This window comes from Anopheles maculipalpis, chromosome 3RL (assembly GCF_943734695.1).
Source record: "Anopheles maculipalpis chromosome 3RL, idAnoMacuDA_375_x, whole genome shotgun sequence".
NCBI lineage: Eukaryota > Metazoa > Arthropoda > Insecta > Diptera > Culicidae > Anopheles > Anopheles maculipalpis.
The window spans coordinates 11,556,053-11,579,606 of record NC_064872.1 but is presented as its reverse complement, the minus strand read 5'-3'; the positions used below and the strand labels follow the sequence as shown (position 1 = coordinate 11,579,606).

At 42.9% G+C, this 23,554-nt stretch overlaps 2 protein-coding genes across 2 annotated transcripts in view; one reads left to right on the top strand and one right to left on the bottom strand.

The window, feature by feature from the left end:
* LOC126560407 (methionine aminopeptidase 1D, mitochondrial) overlaps window positions 1–23,554 on the top strand; it is a 312,884-nt gene that overhangs the window by 124,488 nt on the left and 164,842 nt on the right. The window lies entirely within an intron of this gene.
* LOC126563870 (protein artichoke) overlaps window positions 11,580–23,554 on the bottom strand; it is a 46,876-nt gene continuing 34,901 nt past the window's right edge. The window contains exons 3-5 of the mRNA XM_050220650.1: window positions 18,367–18,477; window positions 14,173–17,434; window positions 11,580–11,782 (exon numbers count right to left, since the gene is read on the bottom strand). Of these exons, the coding sequence (XP_050076607.1) occupies window positions 11,588–11,782; window positions 14,173–17,434; window positions 18,367–18,477 (3,568 nt within the window). The 3' untranslated portion in view covers window positions 11,580–11,587. The remainder of the gene's footprint in view (window positions 11,783–14,172; window positions 17,435–18,366; window positions 18,478–23,554) is intronic.

Sequence of the window (23,554 nt, the reverse complement as noted above, 5' to 3'; positions counted from 1 at the left end):
TGAAAATGACCAGCACCAGGTCGGTGTTTGTAGTTTCCACACGAATGGAAGGTTACGGTTGCATATAAAGCCGTTTTTAAGCACACCATCTGCGGGCTATGCGGGCTTAATGTCACCGAAAAGTTCAAACTACCACCAAAGGAGTGTGTACTCGCTCGCAAACCACACATTTGTTCCCAAGTAAAATGTGTCGCAAAAGTAGTTAGTACTGTAGTTTTGTTTGCCAATAACAAGAACAAAACATATTTAAATGGAAGTTAGCATGCAGGCTTGTGGACTTAGTTGCTATTGAAATGCAAAAAATGGGGCAGATCGGGAGAGCGAGTTCTTGATTTGCAAATAAAAATTGTAAGTGTTATTTGTTAGTTGAGATATTTATAGATTTTATAAACGTGATTCGTGTCCTAGTACTTGTACATTACACATAATGATGTAAAATAGCTTTTATTTGAGAGGATGATCTACATTTTAAGCCAGTTTTCTCTAACCCTGGCCAATTTGATACCACAATACCAAACACATCAGAGCTCCTGACCCTTGGAAGCTCGCCAAACGACAACAATTATGAATTGGAATAGCCTCTTCAACTACTCTCAAATTATCAAACGATGAAAGAAAACATCAGATCGCAGAAAAACTAAGGAGAGTTAAAATCCTTTGAACTAAAAAATAGTTACATTTTTTTAACTGTTTGCACTTGCACTCGTTCAACAACGAACACAAACATTTAATTGCTGTAAATGATAGTTGTCAGCGTCAGAAGCATCGCTTTTGATATTGATCGTCTTCCAACAATTGGGTAACCGTATCCCATCCACTCGGAAAGCAGAAAGGGCTTATATCAAAAGTGCACTCTCATTCGAGCTGTAAATTCGAATTGTTGGAAAGTTCGTGACGCTCGGTTTTACCGGCTCGATGGATACGACTTTATCAATTTGCCGGTTCGTGTGGTTTTGCCCGGCAGTGCCGTATATGCAAACCGCACACATGCACAGTTTGGCAACACCGCAATCCCGATCATTGACCCGATCTTGACGAGCACTTCCGTAACCCAACCCAACTGCCCCTCGTGGCAAATCCTGCATTCCTTCCCGTCCCTCATTTGCGGGGAAAAAGGTGAAATGGAGATGTTTTTGAATGTAGTTTTTGTTGGCAGTACTTGCTGGGTTTATTATTGGGTTCACTCCCACGCCGCCAGATCCATCCCGATGTGACAATGGATGCGGCAGCGTGCATTGTCATGTGCATTGCATCTGTCACTGCAGTTGGGTGTGCAGATCTTTGCTTGCCACCATCTCGAGAAGTGGGTACTTGGTCGGGCGCCGAGTAGGAACGGTGCAATTAAATTGCAGCCTGATTCATGCTCATGAGCTTCCCCTCCCCGGGAAGAGCCGAGCACAGTGCCCGGTGACTATGGTTGTAACATTTTTAATTTACGACATTCCTTGCCACCGTACGGGCCAGATGAAGAAGTTTCCGAGCAAGAATTTCCTTCCCGTACGATGGACGACGGACCCAGCTTTGCAGCTGGGTAATTGAAATATTTGTGGTTGCCTGGTCCAACAGTTTTGGGACATCCGAGATGCACCGGTTGCAATTTAGAAAATGTGAATGACACACAGACACAGACTCATGCACGCAGACCATCAGAGTGAAGACCACCGTTGAAGGTATAATGATCTATGACAGGTTCATTAGAAATGATTTACGGTAAGTGGAGTTCCTCGGCGCAAGTTACTTCTTAGGCTCGAGCTAAATAGTTTCTTGGGAGGGACTGCTCAAACACTCGCCATCACGACGTACCAAATGTCTCAATATCACTGCGGACTATGTAAAGTAGAGGGAGAACGAAAGAGAAAGAGATAGAGAGAGCAATCTCATGTACTTTCTGCGCGAGACTTGTTCACGCAACGAGGATGTTATGTGTAATAGATGAACTTAATGTGCAATCTGCATGACATATTCTTGTCTATTATTTGTGCATACAAATCTTTCTCTTTATGTTTGTGGCGTCCAGCAACAGAGCCTCTCCTGGTTCGCTTTTTGGATATCACAGTTTTCTGTCAACACAAGTATCCGACGCGTAATGAAGAAGGGCTAAATCATCGTGCGCACCTTTCTTTTATCCGCTAACGCCGCGATCAGTAGCTCTTCGAAATACGAACATGATTTCGTCCGACAGCGTGTCCTTCGGTTTACCTTAGTTTCGCCCTGATTTCGTCACTGCCGGGTCCGACTAACGCTCCGATCTGCAGTCATATGACGTGGACCGTTCCGTACGCGACAATGTTGTTCTTATTCGATTCACACTATTACTTCTTAGAAGCAGTATTATAAGTTAAGAATTACATGTGCTTCATGCTTTAAAAAATCTGAGCTAAATTACTATTAAACTAAAGTACTAAAGTAGTAGCTAAAGTATATCAAACAAGATAGAACACTAAAAAAATACGTACTTACAAATGTCTTTTGCTATATAATTGAAAAAGTAGGATTTCCATCCATTCATAACACACTAAACAGAATAGAAATCTTTTCGGAACACATTGCAAAAAAAGTACAGCACCTTGTGATTGGTTTTATTTTATCAAGGATTTATTATCTGCATCAGATCTGCTTGTTTTTTTTTACAAAGGAAATTTTTAAAATTTCCCCCCTATTACATTACACTCTGACCTACTTCGTGACGACCTTAAAAGATGAGTCAGTAGTACTTGTGCACAAAACGATTGTTAGGACTTTTTTCACACTAGTATATCGCATGCCTGGAACGATACGAATTCGTTGATTCTTTTCATCGGAAACATTTCGCCATCGTTACCCGTTCGTGAACAACTCTTTAGTTTTGGGGTTTTGTTTCCAAGTCGGGCAATAATTTGACGATAAAGTTCCTTTTTCGCTCATACGGTTGTTGTGTCAAAATGTTCAGTTATGGGATGATATCTCGTTACACGCTTGTCGATCTGTTTTTTTTTTTTCTTCCTGCTTTGGATCAGTGAATGGGGTAGCTGTAAAAATTCAATTATGTGCAAGTAATGCTATCGTTCCGATCCGATTTGTTAGGTAAAGTTTTCCATCATTGTTCCACCATTCGACTGTACGATAAAAGTCTCGTACACGGAACAGAATGTCTATCGCTGTCTAGTGTGGTTCTAGAGATAAAAAACAACTGAAACTTACTGCCCTAAACTGTGTCCTACTGGTGCTGGTTTATGTATCCTGGAGAGTGAAGTGTGTCCGAGGGTCGAGGAAAGGTGAATTCTTAGTTTACATTGGTGGCATTGTTCTAGTTCTTGCGAGACAAGCATTTTCCATGATGGTGCAATTCCATCCTGCTGAGTGTGCTTCGAGCATCAAAAACGATTATTTGCTCTCCTACGAATTGTTTCATTTTTGTTACAATCCTATCAGATCCGTTTTTGTGTTTTCTGTGTGTATTTCTATGAAAACAATTTTTTCTATACTACAGTCACTCTGTGTTCATTTGGTTTATTGCATTGCTATGATGTTAAGCGTTAAAGTGTGGCAGTGCCACTGCAGATGCTGGGGTTTTAAGAGTGACTCTTTCCGTTTGAAAGAATTAGTTGATTTCTTTTAGTTCAATATCTCTTTTTAGCTAAAATTATGTTTCTCAAATTATCTAGTACAACAAATTTCGTGTTACTCCGCAAAAGATACACGCAAAAAAAACTGCTGGATCAATAATAAGTGGTTTTTGCAACTTCAGCAATATTGTGGAACCTTTCACTAAACATCAGTTAACCAATAGGGACTTTGAATTTTCTATTTGAAATAATCTCTTCGTATCTCCTCAGTTTTTAACCAATCATGTGCTTCGTTTAACACAAATTTCACTTCAAATGAGTTTTTCTCCACCTCGACGTTAATTTGCTTCCGTCACGCGGTAGTGAAAGCTATGGCACTGAACAATTGATTTTCTCCTCGGTTTATTGAAACATTTGACAACTTTAGTCGTCAAATATGAGTGAAACAAATTTAAAACGAAAATAAAACCCCTTTTTTATTTCTTAGCTTGTTGGAACATTTATTATACTTCATTCCTCAAGTGTCAGTAACATGAATAAAAATCAAGAATAATCGTTTAAATCAACGCTTTAACGTGAATGAAATAGCATCAACTCTTTTCAGTTTTATTTTCGTTTTGTTCGGACATATGAACACTTCTTACAAATTGGCTACATTTTGCTTGTTATTCATCAATTTACTCTGATTCTCGTATAAAAATATATCACAATTCATTCGTGTATGTATGCATGAGAGTCCGAAACATGTACGTCCTTAACTTTTGTGTTAAACTGTTGTTTTTTATGTATTTGAAATGATTTAAAAAAAGTTACTCCTTATATTACAAAGACATAGACACTGCGTCGAAGCGGTTGTTTAACTAGAAACATAATTCTTTCCACTGGATTTAAACTGATTTCTTAAGATATAAAGAAATTATGTATCGAAATGAGCAAGAAACACAATCAACTGTGAATTCAAACTATTACAATATTTGGACAGGAAGACAACTTAAGGGTGCTTGGGGTGTAGAGGAAGAATGGCTTTTAATTTCGTAAGAATTAGTCTGAAGACCTCACAATAAAAATATTTTATCTATAATTAATAATGACGGTCCAATACAATAAAAATATACCAATAATATATTTATCACTTTTTCCCCTTACTCTTGTAAGGCCAAGTGAAGACTGACGGTCCTTCCTGTCAATGCATCCTGAAAGTTGCATCGAAGGAACCTTTCTCGCTATAAAAAACACACACACAAACACAGTTCAGGAGACAAGTCCCTTGCCAATTGCTTTTCCAACGAAATAACCAACTTTGACTATGGAGACGTCCTTTTCCACGATACACATAATACAAATTGGTATTGCGCTTGCCGTACACGTTGCCCCCCGGTGTAAGCAACCCAGCACCGACTGGGTTTACTACACCATCATGTCACCCATGATGCATGGAATAAAACGAGGCGTCAAGACTAGCGCACACGCTTGTGTATGTGTGTGTGTGGCGTCAAAGGGAAGGCGGGAGGTGGCTGAATCATGCCATGAATATCTCTTCCCTGTGATGGCTCATTGAAGCGTGACGCACCCATCCGTCTGGCACAGTGGTTGGCATTGAAATGTGTAGGTAAGGTCAAACAACGGCACCATCCCTCCCCTGGGGGCGTCAGGGTAAGGTTTTGTGCTTTTTGACAATGGTATCAGGAGTCAAGTGACTGGCACTAGTCCCTAGACGGTACCCCAGCCCAGCCCCTAGCAGCCAAAGGATTACTCTGGCGTAATGAGTTTGAGCATTCGCCGTGTGTCTGGCTACATGGCTTTAATATTTAATAGGGGTGTATATTCACATTTTTGATGCGAAGTTTAAGGGCGCTCAGCGCCAAACCATTGCCAGATGGTTTACACCGTATTAGCCAATTGGTTTACACCAATTGGTATTAGCATGCCGGTGTGCTAAAGCATTCATTTCGGTGGGCTTTATTTAGCACACTTGACTTTCGCCCAGGATGCCCATTGTGCGGTGCGCGGGTATGACACAGGGCAAATCAAGCAAGTTTAAACCTTTGGTGAAATTTCCATTTCCGGTCGATAATTTGTTGAAAGTTGTTTGTTGCCCAACAGGAACTTCTTGTACGTGGGAGCTTTCTAATGTGAAGCTTGTTGAGTAAGTAAGGTCTGGTGGTAGAATGAAACGAGTTCTTAGAATGGGATTCATGTTTGCGATGCATTTATCCATCAAGTTGGAATTTTATTGTTCATCCAGTGTGAAGAGATTAAAACATTTTATTTGTTTTATCCTATGGTAAAATCCTCATCAATATACAATGCTGAGTTGAAATTTTGAAAGATTGTGTTCGATCGATCGATAATCCTTGTTTTGTGGGACCTTGTATAACCCTAACAAAAAGGGAAAACAAACGTGTCAAACTACAAGTTGAAGAAAAAATACTCTCTTAATACCCCTCTTCATAAGCAGTACTGTTTATCGTGGGAAATCACATCCATGCAAAAAAGGACCGAAAAGACATGGCACGGAACAAAGCGTACACTAGCACGCACAGCACGCAAGCACAACGAAGGATCCGTTCTTCTTACCATCAACCATTCACACTCACACGAACACGCAAACTACACAACCGCAATGGATTGTCCTGACCTCACCCGCACGTCGACTGTTGTGGCCCGGTTTTTTTTTCTATCCTAACTGGAATGATTGGCAGGAACCGTTTTCTCCCGCACAACAATAGATATGGCAAAAGAGCATAATTTAGTTCTCCTTTCACTGACACGTTTCCAGCACCACATCACCGCGTGTGCTCGTTCAGCATGATTCGATTAGCTGGTGCTGGCGAGAGCTTTCTTCCTGAAGCAAGGCGCATGATGGATCGATGGACAGATGGTAGGTAAAACATCCAAAGATTAAAATTCACTTCCGTCTTTACGCGACACTCGCAATGGTTGACTTTTGCACAGACTATCTGGCACACACCAACGCAAGCCATATGTAGATGTCGGTTTTTGCGATCGATCGATCGTTTGGCGCGACATGTCTGCCAGGGTGCGGTCGCGCTGTGAGTAAAATGATTCATTGATCCACGAAACCTGCCAAAAACGTTGCCCTCAAAAAAGGCTAACAAAGTCTAGACCACGCGGTCGGTTATGGAGTGCCGCGCGTACTTCCAGCGGTTGAAGCGGGTGGGCTTCTACAAACGAATTCCATTTTTTTTTGTTGCTCTTTCTACCGTAGAACCTTCACCAGCACCGGAAACCCATCACCTGTCATTGTCACATCACACCCTTCACGCACAGGCGCACACACACACAAACACACGAACCATACAAGACGGCACATTTGCCGTTCAGAATCGTTCTTTCCCGCATACGTGTCACCGGTGATGGCGTGATATTGCGGCTGACGAAAACGTGAAGTTTATCAATTGAGAAATTTGTCGGTGATTTGTATTAATCAGAAATGTGACGCCGTACAACGGTTGACAGTAAAGAAGCAAACCGAAGGTGGCCAGGAATAAGAAAAAAAAAGGAAGTGAAAAACTCTGTCAACAGCAACCCACGGTGGAAACTGTGGAGAAAATGAAAGTAAAATCATCCTTCGCCGTGTACGTGCCACCGGTAGCACAGCAGGTTGTTGAAAAATGATGATGATGGTTCACGATTTTAGGCTTTGCATGTTTTCTTTCCCGATTTTCCACTGCTTTGAGTCGGTGGCATCGGAAAACCACTGTTGTTGTGCCTGCGGTGAACGGTGAAGGAAGCTCATATCGATGTGGTGTATGTGTCTCACGCATGATCGAATCCTTACAGGACGGTGGTTACCAAGGGGGTTGGAACACGTGCCACCGTACCCGTACCGTAGTTGCGCTGGCTTGATTGATGGATGGAAAAGTGTTTTTCTTTGCCATTTGCCAACCACAGCCGAGTTCGATGGCTGGCAGAACGCATTATTCATTCATTATAAAACAATTCCCATTCCAGTCAACCCAGCGGCAGAGTAGCGTCGAAAGCACACGTAAGTTTACCGGGATGGTATGAGTTGCCTTATTTTTATGATGGCGTAATTTTGGTCGCACTCATAAGGGAAAGAACTTGAGCCGAACTAAACCAGGAACCATCAACCGCGGTACACTGTTGGAAGCTTTCCTGAATGGATGGGAAATCCATTGGTGAAATTTAATTATGCTTGCTTGCTCGAACACACGCCTGCTCACATGCACACGCAGTCACGTACACACGGACCATTGAAAGGCTTAATAAGGTGTGGTTGGAACATTATGTGCCACTAAACGTGCAGTCAACGTGATGTGATGACACAACGATGTGTAAATGAGGTAGTTTAACTGATAAATTGAATAAGTATTGAGTAAGTGACAACTCTTTGAAATTCATATGAGCAGAAAAGCAATCAATCTTGATTGAAATTGACGCAGATAGAAAAAATAAGCTTGCTTTTAAACTAGACAAAAATATTTCTTGGATCGGTGGCAAATTATACATGAAACAATTTTTAATCTATTTGATTATCTTGTCGTCCATGTACAGTACGGCCCTTAAAAAATGCGAAATCGAAATAATAATTTCTATATCCCGGGGCGACCCGGTGTAGGAAACAGCGGAGCCGATCTTCAAATGGCTGGACTGAGGTTAAAATCCCTCCGGACCGTTCCCCCCTAGTGAGACGGACTGACTATCTAACTACGTGGTATCGACAGTCTAGTAAGTCATTCGATGAAGAATAACTTTCTAAGATCATTTTCAGTAGGCGTAATGAAGAGCATCAAAAATGTAGTTGATAGTTATGTTTTTTCAACCTTCATACTGCACATTATTCGGTGAGGCCATCGCTGTTTTCTATCACTTTCTTCAGGCAAGATCGGAATCAGGAGTATTCATTCTGAATGTATATGAATCAGATATCGAGTTCCATGCTTTTATAATGGAAGCTTTCAAGGCGTCGAAATTGGGATGAAATTTAACATAGGCTTTTGTCTGAACATTCGCCCATATTCACCCTCTTAGGGGTTTTTTTTTAGAGGTGTGAAATGATCTTGGATCCAAGTAAAGAAGCTTTCCCTTCAAAATGCCTAAATAGATATCCGTATTCACCTTCAACACAGTTTCGATGATCCATTAGAGGCAATTGCTCCGAAACCATAACTCCGATTGGATGTTTAGTGGTCTTAAACTTAAACTTTACCTTCTCTGGAACGTCCTCAAACTTCTGCGAAGAAATAAACCAAAATAAATGACGATATTTGACATAAGATCGACAGTGAAAAGCTCCTCATAAGAGAACACGACGATCGGATGCTTCTTCTTGAGCTTATTCAACATAATCTTCGATCGTTCCAACCGTAAAGCTTTGTTCCAGTACTTGGCGTTTAAGTGCCGTTTTACGCGTGCCCTGGACTATGAATTTAAGTCAGATTTGAGCAAGCGTTGAATTGAAGTTGGAAATATTACCCTGTTATGCCAACTGTTAAATGGATCGCACTGGATTTCGCATCAGTTTCTCTTTCACAGATCTTGAAGTTCTTCACAGACAACCCTTGAAGTTCGAGCCGACCGCGGATGTTTACTTCCTGGCTTTGTGGCATGTTGACCATCGAGGAGGATACGTTTCATGCGTTACACAGTGGCCACACGGCATCCCAGAGCCTACGCTATGTATTTTGCTTATTTGCCCACGAAAATCTAAGTGAACACGACATCGCGATCATCGTTGATTGCGTATGAATTAAATATCACTTATTTTTTACATTTTTTTGATACTTCTAACTCTTGTGGTTATAAACACATCTGACATAAGTGTAAATATCGCTTGTGTTTACCCAAAATGTAACTTTAAAAACTTTTGCTTTTTTATGGGCCATACAAGCAGTGCCATCGTGACTGCTTATATCTGTATCGAATTTCAAAAAATCTTCTCAATTGTGCAGCAGACGATAGGCAACAAATAAAAAACACTAAAATTATGGCATAATTGTGAAATACAAAAAACGACGAAGGCCGTTAGCATTGTTAAATAAAAAAGAAGAGAAGAATTTCTTCGATGCATTTGATGTGAAAATCTAATTATGTTAATGAAGAAATTGCTGCGCATGATAGCTTGCCAGTCTTACTCGTAAAGCGCTAGTAAGTTAGATGTTTAATGATATAAAACGTTCCATTTAACACCAATTCCGTCCACAGCCCACAAATAGGTACAGCACAAAACATTGTCCCGCTGTTACTCTGGCGGCAGTAAAATGAACGCATGAACGATCGGTAAGCTATGGCAAATTAATTAACATCTCAGCTCAACCGCTACCAAGATAAACCTCCATTGCTGTGTGGCACTGGCATTATTATAATCGTACACACACACACAGTGATAATAATTGTGTGATCATTATGAATATCAATCAACGGAATCCTTCCATTTGCTGTTTCTCGAAGCGTGCATGCGAAAATTTTGCAGAACTGGCTGCGCTCATCCGGGATGCCCCAGTGAGGGGATTTGTTCCCGTTTGTGTGTTTTCGTAATTGGACTGAAAATTGCATAATTATGTCGTTTTGCTGTGATCCGACACATTACCAGTGCCGGGGCGCCGCAATGCGAGCGAAAGGAAGGGGGGGGGGGGGGGGTGGAAAAAAGCAACAACGTACGAGCGGTGAGTTAAAATTCTTCTGGTCAGGGTGAGCGGTCATTGCGGCCCTCATTGTTATCTGATTGACGGGCCAGAAACGTGTTGGCTTATCAAATTCGTTTGACGGCGCTTGTGTGCTTTTTTATGTGTCGCATGTGCAGGTGCATTCGATGCTGTCTGGTTTTGAAGTGCAATGAAAGCATTTTCCCTTCAATGATATCATTCGCTGAGCACATGGGCAAAACTGTTTATTTTCCACTGCATATGGATGGATGGGGGGGGATGTTGTAAAGAAGAAGGTACTGTGGGTAAGGGACTCATGAGCAAGGATTTGCCTGTCCAGCAAAAATGTGGTGATTGGTAGTGTGTATAAAAGTTGTAAACGTTTGCAGACAGTCGATTAAAACAAATATTGTTGAAATCTGTAAGTAACCAAACAAAACTGTTAATCCAGTGGAATATTGACAACGGTTCAACCAAAAAAACCGATTTTTTTTAAATAAAAAAAAAATCAACTTTAAGTGTGTTCATTGAGTTTCGTCAAATTTCTCACGAGTTATGAGTTTCGTTACTGCAAACGTGTTTCTTGCCGTGTTGCGAAAGGAATCTTGATTCCTTTTGTTTCACTCGAGTGCAAAATGGTGCCCGAAAACTTAATTTCCTATTCTAAGGCTCCTACTACCGTGATGGAATGTTGTTTGATTGGATGGGTTTTTGTTAATATCTTACTCGGAATTCATCATAACGCGTTGAGATCTTCGATCCCATTCGTGTGTGTTTTACGTTAAATTTACACTTCTTTACACATTTGCGGTATTCGTACATTACTATGTAGTTGATCAGTGCGAGTTTGCTAGGACATTGTTTGTCTATGTTTACGCTTTTCAGCATTGTTTCGTGCCTTTAACGGGTCCTGCTTTATTTCAAACTTTTTCTTACGGTTTGAATTTGTATCTGGTTTTGGCTTTTCATCGAGACGTTGCATTTTTTTTTTTTCGTTTGTCTTACCGTACTTCGTACAAAACGTGTGTTTGTTTGTCTTTTTCTTCTATAATTTACAATTCTACTACTATGTACAATCACGTACCACTGTGAGACAATCAATGACGCTTGAATGAGTGAACGATGCAGTGTGGTGGTAACAGGCCCTCGCAGTTTTCGTTCCAGAATGTTCACACTCGTTTGTCAATCGAATATTATTGGCCGATTGGCAGCTACTCAATTTTCCTTCTCTTATCCCATTATCTTTTAACCGATCCTTACCTGGCGCGTTGGCACTATGAACATGAGGCCTGTGGGAAGATTGTAATGTGTAATGGTAGGTGGTGTGCTGTGTGAGTAGGATGGTTCATATGCGATGAAGCGATACACTGTTGGTGCCGCCAGCTGGTGCAAATATCACGGAACTGTTCTAAATTACAGCACCAAAGTTCGTGACTTGTGCAGCACTATTAGCAGCATGTTGAGACAAATTAACATAAACCGGAAGCGTAGCTTCAGCGCTAAACTACTCAGGGCACTGGCGTGGCAAAGGAGATCCTCCGGGAAGATCTCCAGGAATGGTAATCGCTTGCCGGTCAGCGGATCCGTGCAGGTGCTCCGTTTTGCTCGCTGTAATGAGAATATGGAAAGGAAGGAAGGTTTTAAATTAAAATTGCTAAAAATAGTAAAAGCACTAAAAATAAAAATAAATACACGTTAGCAAAAATTTGAAAAAAAAATATTCCAAACATCAGTAACTATTTATCGTAAACGTTGCAGTAAACTATAGCGATAATAATCAAGATATGAAACCTAGTGAAAATCCTTTCTCCAAAATAAGCTTTAAAGTTTATGGCTTACATCCAGAAATAAAACAAATAAAACTCGCCCTTTTTCTCACCGGTGAAAAGTCAATGAAAGTTTAACATCAAAACTCCTGTTTTCCCCCTTTTGCTGAACTTTCTGGTACCTGTGCCCGTTTCCGTCAATGAGAAGCGAACATCAACAAACCTTTGCTTATGGGAAGAAAAGGGAATGTTTCCCCCCCCCCACCCCTATTCTCCCACTACACCCTACCATGAGTTCCAGAAGTTTAGTTCCCTTGAAACAAGAGCAAACATTCACCTGCAAACAGAACCGAAAGAAGCAGACCGTTTCGGATGACGGTGTTGTCGTCATCGTACAGTGAGCTTGAAAAACTTTTCAACAACATTTCACATACCCGTTCCCGCGCGTCCTGCTTAATGCGTCCGCAAACACCGTACACCGGCTGCACGGGGTAGGAAACGAGCTGCATAGTTGAGGTGGTCGCGTAAATGGGTTGGACGGGAAAAACTTTTCGTCTAAGCAAATCTTAAGCCGCACAGGACTGCTTCTCCGGTGCCAGGAAAAAAAGGAGCAACCAGATCACTGATCTGATGGCAGGAAAGAGTCATCGGCCATTTAGGGCAGTGTGTTTCAATGAATGTGCAACGGGGAAAGCATGCGAAAGCTGACCCAAGATGTGACTAATTTTTCAAGCATAATGTGCTCGACTTCATAGATTTCCTCTTCATGGAGAGAGCGTGGGGGATCGAAGTGGTGTTGGGTTCGGTGTCAAAAGAGGTTCCGAAAAGTTCTCAAGAAACACTCCAACATGTGTTTAGATGCTGGAGTGCGGTCTGGGAAGTTAATGTGTCGAACAAATGCACGAACATCGGTTAACATCGAGTGTAACAATGTGGGAAATCTTGTTGGTATTTGTTTATGGAAGAATTTCCATGTTTTAGATATATCTTATAAGCATTAAAAAATATGTTTAATGACAGAGGAAACAGAATTTTAACGATGCATTCCTCGTGGCAATTTTTGTTTGATGCATTTTTTTCAACCACTCAATTATCATGTCGAGCTTTCAACGTGAAAGATAAAATGGAAATCACAGACAAAGGAAAAGCTTATGATGAATCGAGTCATTCAATAATTGCATCACCAAGTACATTTAATCCACCCGCGTTGCCGTTCCCTGTTTTGCCTTTCAAACAGCAAACGCAAACGCTGCTATTATTCGCCAGCATCTTTCATCACGTCGAGTGAATTACATTATACGTCAACCAGTTTATTATCACGTTCATTAATAAAACACTTGCAACAAACATCCTGCCGGGGAGCGATAGAACCACACAATCACACTGTCACGAGCGCAATAGACAAACTTTCCAAAAAACTGATCCCGCAGAAAAAATAAACGCTTCAATAAAAAATAAAAACTCGGTGAATAAAATGGCACACAGCGAAAAACCATCATTATGCCGAGCGGGAAGCATAAATTATGGATGTCGTTTCATATTAATCAACTCCAGAATAAAAGAGTACGCTTTGCCGGGGTGGGTGGAGCGAGGAAAAAAGGAGGTGATAGCCGAGGGTGCCAGATTAGCTTTACATTTTCCAAGCGTTTCCCAGTTTGCCGCGTGTTGTGTCGTGTTGAACGGAATAATTACGACAAAATACAAAGATGCGTGGTGGCGGTGGTAGGAAGCAAGTCGCTTGAGGTTTTTCGTTCCGAAACCGAGTAAGCTCGCCTGTGTGCAAACGAGAAAACGGCACGTCATATCGATTTGCTTTATCGAGATTCGTAGTGCTGCAGATGATTGAAGAACCAGTGACGGTGTAATTAATCATGTCTTGTTGCAAGTATGGTGGCAAACAGTGTTCCATCAAGAACAGTGAACTTTTTGTGTAGTTTCAGAGAGAGAAAAAAAGGGGAAACGCTGTTCTTGTGGTTGGGTTGTAGTTTCTTGCCCTTCAAAGACACGAAGGAAATGATAATTAGATGTTTGGTTAGTTAAAAAAAATCACTCATAATCACATTCGTTTTTAAAATGTTTGTGCCATTGATCAAAGGACTTTCGGAAGCGAGACTGATTTGTAAATAAATGAATGATTTTCCTACTGATATGAACCCTCACACATAGAATGAACGAGCAATGTAGGTAAATAAGGAGAAAACATAATTAAATTCTACATTTCTAAATACTTACACGAATCATTTGCTTCATTTCGTCTTTAGGAATCAAATTAACCTGCGCCGTCTCCCGCAGCCATCGCCGGAGCCAGTGACCCAACCACACCAGGCCACACTCGCACTGCAGCGGATTGTTGGATACGTCCAGCCCTCCGATCACGCTCCGTGTCCCCACCGCATCCCACGAGCTGGCGTTCGGGTAGAAGCTGTCCGGCGCCAGCGCTGCTAGCAAGTTGTCCGACAGATCTATGCTTAACCGTGGGATGTACTTTAGGGCGTAAAACACGCCCGGCGGCAGATCGTTTACCATCGTGCTGTGTATTCGCAACTTAAGATCGTGATTGCGTGCCAACCCTTGGAAGGCGTTGCTCGAGATGGACACTAACCGGCGGCCAGTGATCTCAACCACGTTAAGTTTAGTGTTCGAATGCATCCGAGACGTAAATAGTCCATCCCCGAGATGCTCATCGTAGATCGTCACGTAGAGCTCCTGCAAGCCTCTTAGCTTGGACACCAGTTCGCTAAAGTTGTGCTGGGCGCTGATGCGTAATTTTTTCAAATTGTGTAGCTTAATGAAAATGTCCGGGTTGACTATTTTGATGTCCTCTATTAGCAGCTCTTCCAGCCGTCGCGAGAGTGAGAAATCGTGAAACGAGATCTTTCGGATCGGATTCCTCGAAATGTCGAGTACGCGCAGTGCGGGAGGAAGATTTCGCAACAGGTTCGAGATGTTGTTGATCTTGTTTTCCTGTATGTGGAGCTCGCGCAAGTAAAACAGTTCCTCCTGCGATTCAATCTCCTGCAGATTGTTGTTGCTAACGTCAAGTGTAGCCAGCTGGGGCAATGCTAGGGACGGAAGACGGTATATGCCGGTCGATCGTAGGCTCAGCACACGCAGACGGGGTAGGTTGATGAAAAGTTCCCGAAAGTTGACGGGCATAAGCTGATTGTAGCTCAAGTCGAGTACTGTCAGGTTGTTCAAGTTGGCGAACGAACTGTCCGGGATAAGTTTGATCAAGTTTCCGGCCAGGTTTAGTTCGAGCAGGAACTGTGTGCTGGTAAACATGTACGGATCCAGGAACTCGAGCAAATTGTTGTCGAACTGGATCGAACGCAACGTAAACCCAATGTCAGCGAAAGCCGTTGCCTGCCAGGAAACGAACTGATTGTTGGACAGATCCAAAAATTCAATACGTGTGTTAAGGAATGTATCGCGAGGAATGGTACGCAGCCGATTGTTGTTTAGCCTGAGCAGCCGCAGCTTTTTCAGCGGAGAAAACTGTTCTATCTGTAGGCTTTCGATGCGATTGTGACTTAGGTCAAACTCTTGGAGATTCATTAAACCGGCAAAGCTACGGCGACGCAGCGAGCTTATGTTGTTGTGCGCTAGGTTCAGTATTTCAAGTATCTGCAGGTCACCGAACGCATGGTTACCGAGCGAGGTGAAGTTGTTCCAGTTAAGGTAGAGTATGCGCAGCGAAAATGCCAGCGCTCGGAACACGGTAGTGTCCTGCAGCTGATTGTGACTGGCATCGAGTGAATACACGTACAGCAGCGAGTTAACATCTCCGTCCAGGAATTCGATAGCATTATTGCTGATGTTCAACCGCATTGGTGTGGTTGCATTTGAAACCTGACGAAACACCTTCAACGAAAGCGTACCCAGCTCATTGTGCATAAGGTCCACACTCAATAAACTGGGAAGAAAACTGAGTGCGCCCTCACTGATGTTTTGCAGCAAGTTGTACGATAGGTCAACGTACGTCAGGTACGGTAGATCATGCAGTGCGTTCTTCTGTATACTGCGTAGCTTATTTGATGACAAGTTAATAATTTGAATCAACTCCAAGCTATCAAACGTGGCACTGGGCAAATCTTCGAGCTGATTGAAGGATAAATCTATTTCTACCAAGTTTCGATGCACATCCGACCGGAAGAGCCAACGAGGAATAGCAACGATGCGATTGAAAGCCAGATTTACGTATGTCAGTTGTCCCAGGGTCGATAATGCTCCGTCTGGTAGTGTTTTGAGATTGTTATTATCCAGCCCTAGCCACATCAGTTCCGTCAATACAGCCAGCGCCTCGCCGGGGTACTCCTCCCTGTAAATGCCAAACGAAAGCTCCAGAATCTTCAGCGATGTTGACACATTTTCGAACACGTTCGGGTGAACGTAGTGTATGTCATTGAAGCTAAGACTGATTTCCTTGATCGTGTCAAGCCCGTTGAATGCTCCATAATTTAGGCTGGTGATCTTATTGTTGCGCAGCAACAGTGTCTGCAAGTTGGAACCCCAACCAGCGAAAGCGTTCTCTTCGATATCGGCAATCTTGTTGTAGCCCATGTTTAGATACGATAGTTCCGTACAGTTGGAAAGACCTTCTATCGGTATGGCAGTAAAGTTGTTACCGCTCAGCGACAGTACCTTGAGCGTGGTGGGTAGTAACGCCTCCGGCAGATTGGGAATACCAGTGAGTTCGTTGGATGTCAGATACAGATAGCGTAACCGATTTAATCGTCCGATAGCGTTCGGCACCACTGTCAGCCGATTACGCTCCAGATCCAGATACTCCAGGCTGTTTTCGAGCGTTGCAAACGCAGCATCATCGATAGACTCGATGAAATTAAACGCCAACACCATGTGCACAATGTTAAGCCCCTGGAACGTATCCGCTTCTAGGTGGCGGATGAAGTTTTTATCGAAATTAATTGCCTTTATTCGCACGCTGCCATTAAACAGCAGGGAAGGCAATTCTTCAATGAGATTCAGGCTGAGATCGAGCTTTTCGAGCCGTATTCGTGCGGTGCCAGTGTTTTCGGGGCTCCCGTCGAGCTTCACTATCAGGTTGTCCTTCAGCGAGAGCACGCGCAGATCGTGCAGGTGCTCGAGGAAAGCCGTCGGAAACTGGGAAAGTATGTTCTTGGAAAGATCGATCGTGACCAGCGATTTCGGGAACGTGTTTGGGCTAATGTGTGCGATACGATTGGAGCTGATGTCGAGCCAGACGAGCTTTTTCAGCTTGGCAAACGGTTTAACGCCCTGCTGCTGGATACCGGCGCTGCCCGCTGTTGGTGGGCCCACCACCGTCGCTGGCGGATACTGCGAAAATTGCTTCGCGTTTATAATGGATGCTTGCGAGTTAGGGGCCGTATGGTTTTGACGCTTTTCATCGTGCGTGTAAAAAGATACCTCGGAAATGGAGTTGCCTGATATGTGCAGACTTCGCAGCGAATCCGCCAACCCGCCCCAGTTCCCATCCAGATGGTGTATGTTGTTCCTGGATGGAAATATCAATTGGAAGGGTGGAAAAAGACTTGCATTAGGTGGGTAGTGTGGTGTAAATATTTCTGCTCAAATGGTTTAATTTGGTAATTCAAAGAATACATTCCACAATCGATAACGTTGAGCCATCATAAACAAGCTATTTTTAAACAGCTCCCAAAACCGGTACCGGTTTTCCGACAAATGATTGTGGACATTTCGAGTGCATGATAGAGCTTGAAAACAAACTTTTCAAATTTTCCAAGAATGATCAAAATCATGTCGAAGATTGATTGAAGTGTATTCATTTAAAGGAGCTTAGGGAGGCTCTTTTTTCACATTCAGCTTTGTTAGTAAGGGTGGATTAAGTTTACATATAATTTCGGTTGTTGAGCTAATGGTGGTTTGTAAACTGCCAACCGTATTTAATGCGGAAGCGAACATTTTAAACGTTAAGGAACCTCAAACCATCATCATCACTCGATCACCCTGCCCAAAAGCACGCCCATTCAATGCCATTGTTAAAAACGGACCTTTTAACAAAAGCGTCCAAAAAGGGCTTTCATTGCAATTTCAAATTGATTGACTCCTAAGAGCTCTGCATTGAGTGTCAGCGGTGTGTGCAAACAACAACTACAGTGAGAGACTCTCCAACAGCATCTAACAGCATCCGTTTGTTGAACAAGCTCGCACGGAAGATACCTTTTTGGATGTAGTAATTTACAACCAAGATCTACTTCACATCGGTTTGAATATTTGTTTTGGTTTATTTTTCTCCGCCGGTGCGACATTCTCTGAGCTTTCCATTGTGAATTGCACGAAGGAGAAAAAAGCATAATGCTTCTACCGTGGCTAAGCCAAGCTTTGCTGCTGAGATAAACCTTTATTTCCGTGAGTTTTTGTTGTTTCTTTGTTGCTGGAAATATCACAAAAATCTTTCTTACTTACCTCTGGGCTACTAATCGGCTTAGCGTGTGAACATTTTTTAGCGAATCCAGCGGCAGTCCCTGTAACTGATTGTCGGACAGATCCAGCGACACTAGCGAGTGCTGCATAAAGCTGCAAAAGAAAGGAGAAAATATTTAGATCGGTTGCATGGTTTCGGTACGAAAATTGGATCCCAACCACACTACCAGACCGACTGTATGACCAGACCCACGAAAGAATGAAGGCAGAAAATGGACTAACATGCGGTACACGTTACCCAATAAACTCATCGGAAAGTATTTGCATTTGGTGCCTTCGGGATGAAAATCGATCGAAACAGATGCAAGCACCCAACACGCCTGTCAACGGAAATTTTTTGCATTCGTCCTCGAACCGGACGGACAGGCCCGGCACACCAGCAACAAGGTGGAAATAAAAGTCCTGACCCAGAGTCTCGCTAAACTTTCGCTTGCGAGAGATGATTTTTTGTGACGTCGTAGATAGCGAAGCCTAAATTGGAAATTGTTTTTCCTACCGAAGAAAATCAAATTTCCCAATCCATTTGTTTGGCCGCATACATCCTCGACTTTTCACTGCCCGGCAGGCGTAATGGGTGGGCCGAACGAAGGGCGACAGCGGTGGAACAGTTTAGCCGTAAGCAGTTATCTTCCGTTGATCTCTTGCCGCTGCCTGTGCCTTGACCAGTTACAGAGCGCACGGCACGGTCTAGTTCGAGCTCAAACATGTTGATGTTGGGGTCACGATAAGAAGATGAAGCTAATTCAATAGTTAGCATTGACGGTATTAGCCGGTTTGCGCTATGCTGCTCGAGGGAATCTACGGAAATAGACATGGAACGGATCAGTTTCGATACAGTACGAGACTGAGCAGTAATGTTCGATTTCCTAGAATTTCTTGATCAGCCCGACGGATAAGTTTAGAAAATCGTCCTCCAGTACGGGTGATTACGAAGAATAATTTTGGATGGTGAGTTAATATGGAGTCGTTTAGTAAACAGTTGTACAGAAATAAATCTAATAATAATACCACGTAGCGTTTGTGGGTGTTATTTTTTGTCAATGATAAAATGTACTCCGAACAGTAGCTTTGTATGAAGCGACCATCATAGAAATTGGTATAACGTGAGGTTATTTTGGAATTAAGCTTTGTAGCCAAAACAGTGTGTGACCTATAGCTGTTAGCTGAATAGCGGATGCAGTCCTATCTTTAGATGTCATAGTATTATTGGCGTATTGGACTTCTTGGGAAGTACAGGGATTGGGCCGGTCGGTGGTAGGACGACAACGATGCCGGTCTGCACAAGGCAGGACTAGGATTTAAGTCCCATCTGGACCGTTCCCCATTGGTGAAGACTGACTATTTAACTACGTGGTATCAAGTGCAAATCTAGAAAAACATTTGATGGCCGGCGTGACAAAACCAAGCAGAAGAGGGAGAAGTATTGGAGTATGACGTTACTGGAATCAAAGACTGCTGCATCACTATCAGTTTTCTGGAATCAAGATCTTCCGAACTCAGTTTTGATATTTTTGAAAACCATCCGACGAACTTCATGCTTTAGTTTCATATTGAACAGACATAGAAAATTTTTATTATACTAGGATACTGAGAGTATCCAAACATTGTGTATTTCTCTCCATAAAAACTACTTTACTGAGGAAAAATTGTAATAAAATTGCCTATAAAGCACGAACCGTTCAGTGCTGATGTTTGTGTAAGGAACCATTAACACGACAAAAGATATCTCGCCCACAGGAATGGTTTTTTCGAACGATAGCAAACGATATCGTAAGGCTGCTTTTAAAACGTTCTCGCTCGCCCCAAATGCATTTAATCTGTGTGCTATTTTTTGCTCCTACGTTACGTCAAGCCCTACCGCAGTAGTACGAATGAAATAGCAACTATTCTCACTGGAGCACACGAAACATAACCATCGAACATTCGACACCGACGCTAGAGCCAAGCATCGTACCGAGCACAAAACTTCTGATGTACTAATAACACATCTGCCCGTCCGTTTTGTTTACTCGCTTTAACACTGTGAACATTTTTGCCTAACCATTCTGCTCATCCTATCACCGTCCCATTGCAGCAGAATTGAATTTTCCTGTTTTTCCCGAAAGCTGGGACATTTTATCGACGATTCGGAAGGACGGAGGACGAAGTGAAGAACCAGCCCAATTCTCCGGTGCCGTTGAGGTGAATTATTAATATTTTACATCGCTCTCGGAAAATTGTGCAAGCCTCGGCCGACAGCGACGACATCTTGGGAAGGATTGTTGGCACGGCGAATGTGTTGGAGTCGGTGCACGGTAACGATAGCATTAGAATGGATCTGGCAATAAATTTTCCATTTTACAAACAAACACAAGCTACGGACGTTCCCAGCGTTGCCGTGAGTTTGGCCGGCAGTGAGGAATACATTTTTCAACAGTACATGTCGCCTTTGTGCTAACGTTGGGATTTGGACGATAAATTAGTGTGTGTAGAATTCGGATGTGTGCCGTTTTTGCTGCTTGGGGGGCTAGTTTGTGAAACCATTATCTTAAATTTAGATATAATTAAATATTGGTTGAGAATAGCAATTCTCTGGTAAACAGTGCACTGTTCTAATTTGTTTTATTTAAAAAAATATAGTTATACTTCCAAAATAAATATTTAAATATACGAAACAACCCAAAGACAATTGTTCTCATCGATGCTTCTGATCGCAACTGTCTGTGGCGTGGGTCATTAAAAACACTGGTGACAACAGTCGAGCACGTATTTCCATCAATCGATCCAGTCCGCCCGTACTGGAAGGAAAACGGTTTTGTCTAATTTATCAACTTACCACAATCGGTGTACCGTCTACCGTTCGCTCCAGTAAATCAGTTTTAATTCTTCCTGATTCCTTTTGCGCACGTCTGCAATCTGGCTGTGTGGCAAAGTGACACCCGACAATCAAACTGACGTTCGTTAAGCTGCCGAATCGGTTCAGTTCCACCGACACGCAGAAACAGCAACCAAACGGCGAAACGATGCGTCATTTTCGATTGTACGGGCTTAGCATTGCCACCAGCACATCACATACGGTCTCGTCACAAGCACCCGTTCCAAACCCGGCTCGAGATTTGCGATTCGATCTTTTGCCATCGCATTTTGTCCGTGCACGGAACCGGGCTTAAGCGTTAGGTGGCAAAGTGCGAATATCCAGTCGTAGATGGGTTCGCTTTATCCCGTACCGTCTTCGGTGTCTCGGGAGTGCCCAGTTTGCTGCGTCATACCGACTGTACGCTCCGGTCCGGGTGGCGTCAACATCGTCATCGTTGTCATTGTCGTTTGTCATAGTGCACTTTGCGTTCGAATTTTCATCGGCATTGCACTCATGTAATGGAAATGCAGCGCTGTTCCCCAAGCTGTCCTGTGTCGACTCGAAGCGCTAAAGACGTGCGGCCTTCCCTTTTCCAGAAGGAGCATCCTGTTAGTATGTTCTGGATCGTTGAAGGATCATTGTGATGGGATGGGGAAAAAATGTTTTGCTACCAGTTTCGTAACTTCCCCAGTAATGGTTCTCTCGCTTGATGGGCATGATGCAAAATCAGCAGGAAAAGGAGAGTCAGCAGAGTCGTCTTGGTCAAGCCTTGGCCGGAATTGTCGTGAAAGCTGGCGGCAAACTGTAAGTTTCCCATCGATGTGCCCCTTAGCGGAAGCGGAATATTTTCCGCTTGAAAAGTATCTATGCATACGAGTCAGGATTGTCCCGAACGGCGGCAAAACGATGCATACCGCAAAGCACGGCTCAGAATTGTGTCACACTCCATGGTTCTAGGGGTTCCACGGTCTTCGGACGTGTGCCATGTGTACAGGATGCTACCACTTCTACGGCGCATTGGCGCAAAAGTGAAGCCGATGTACAGGGAAGAAAGAAAGCTTTCGCATAATATATGCCATCATATCTATTCATGGTTTTTATGCAAATTTAAATTGTATTTTAAATCTCCTTTATTTGATATCCTGGCCTAGGCAAGCTGGCCGATGTACCAAATTGGCTGGCCCGCTGCACCGCCGGGTGGATAAGGGTGGACCCGAAGATCAACTATGTTTGATATTATGGTTTCCCATGCCCATGGCAGCTTACCTTGGCCCGTATCCCATCGGCCGGTAGTTTAAGACGTGGCGGGGTGTGTCGAGCCTCCAACATTCCGTCGCTTGAACGATTTGTTCGTCTATCCATCCATTGGGGTGTGTGTAGTAGTCGTAGGAACAAGCAGACACATGCAAAAAAAATCCCACTTTATCCCTAGAGGGTGAACGGATTTCCGTGGGCGCTTTCTTTTTGGTTCCTAGCTTCGCATACCTTAAACGTCGTGATGGAACGATTTGCTGTCCCCCGGTAGGGCAAATTGAAGTCCTGTGTGGTGATGGGGAGATGTGCCGGTTTAATGCCGGCATCTTGCCAACCACAACAAAAAAAGTGAAGCATAAACGAGCCAAAAGCTATTGTAAATTGACAATCGACGACCGTCAAATTGAAAAAGATCGAAATTTGGTCGTCTTTCGGGAAATCAAGACAGGCCTCGTCTGAAGAGGGATCGAACACTAGAACAGAGAAAACCATTTAAGGTGTGGAACAATATTTTGATGAAAGGGAGCGGAATACATTTGATCGATTTGCACATCTTCAATGTGTAGGGGGAACAAGGTAAAAAATACATTTTATTACAGTTTGATTGGTCAACATTGTCTCAAATGTTTTAATACTAAAGAACTAAGGTTTCTCGTACAATGTCGCTGGAAGTGATATCCGGAGTGATGCCGTGAGAACTCCGTTTTTTTTTTGTAGTTATCACATCGCCTTCTACTGAGATCTACAGTATCCTACCCACTAGTGATTGAAAACTTCAAATCGATACTAGAAACAGGCTCTAAGTGTAAAATCATGAATTTGTATCATGATTTTGTATCTTTACATGCAAACCCTAATACTTTTAAAGCAATAAATCACCTCCATGCGAGAGGACACGAAGAACATTCCAAACGATCTTCGCTGGAGGACAGCACCCAGCGTTTTAGTGGATAAGTATGGCCACAAAAATCCTCAACAGTACTACACAGACGGATCCTCTTCGGAGGCGGGCACGGGCTTCGGTGTGTTTAACATATGCAACGAAGCCTTCCACAAGCTTAGACAGCCATGCTCTGTACA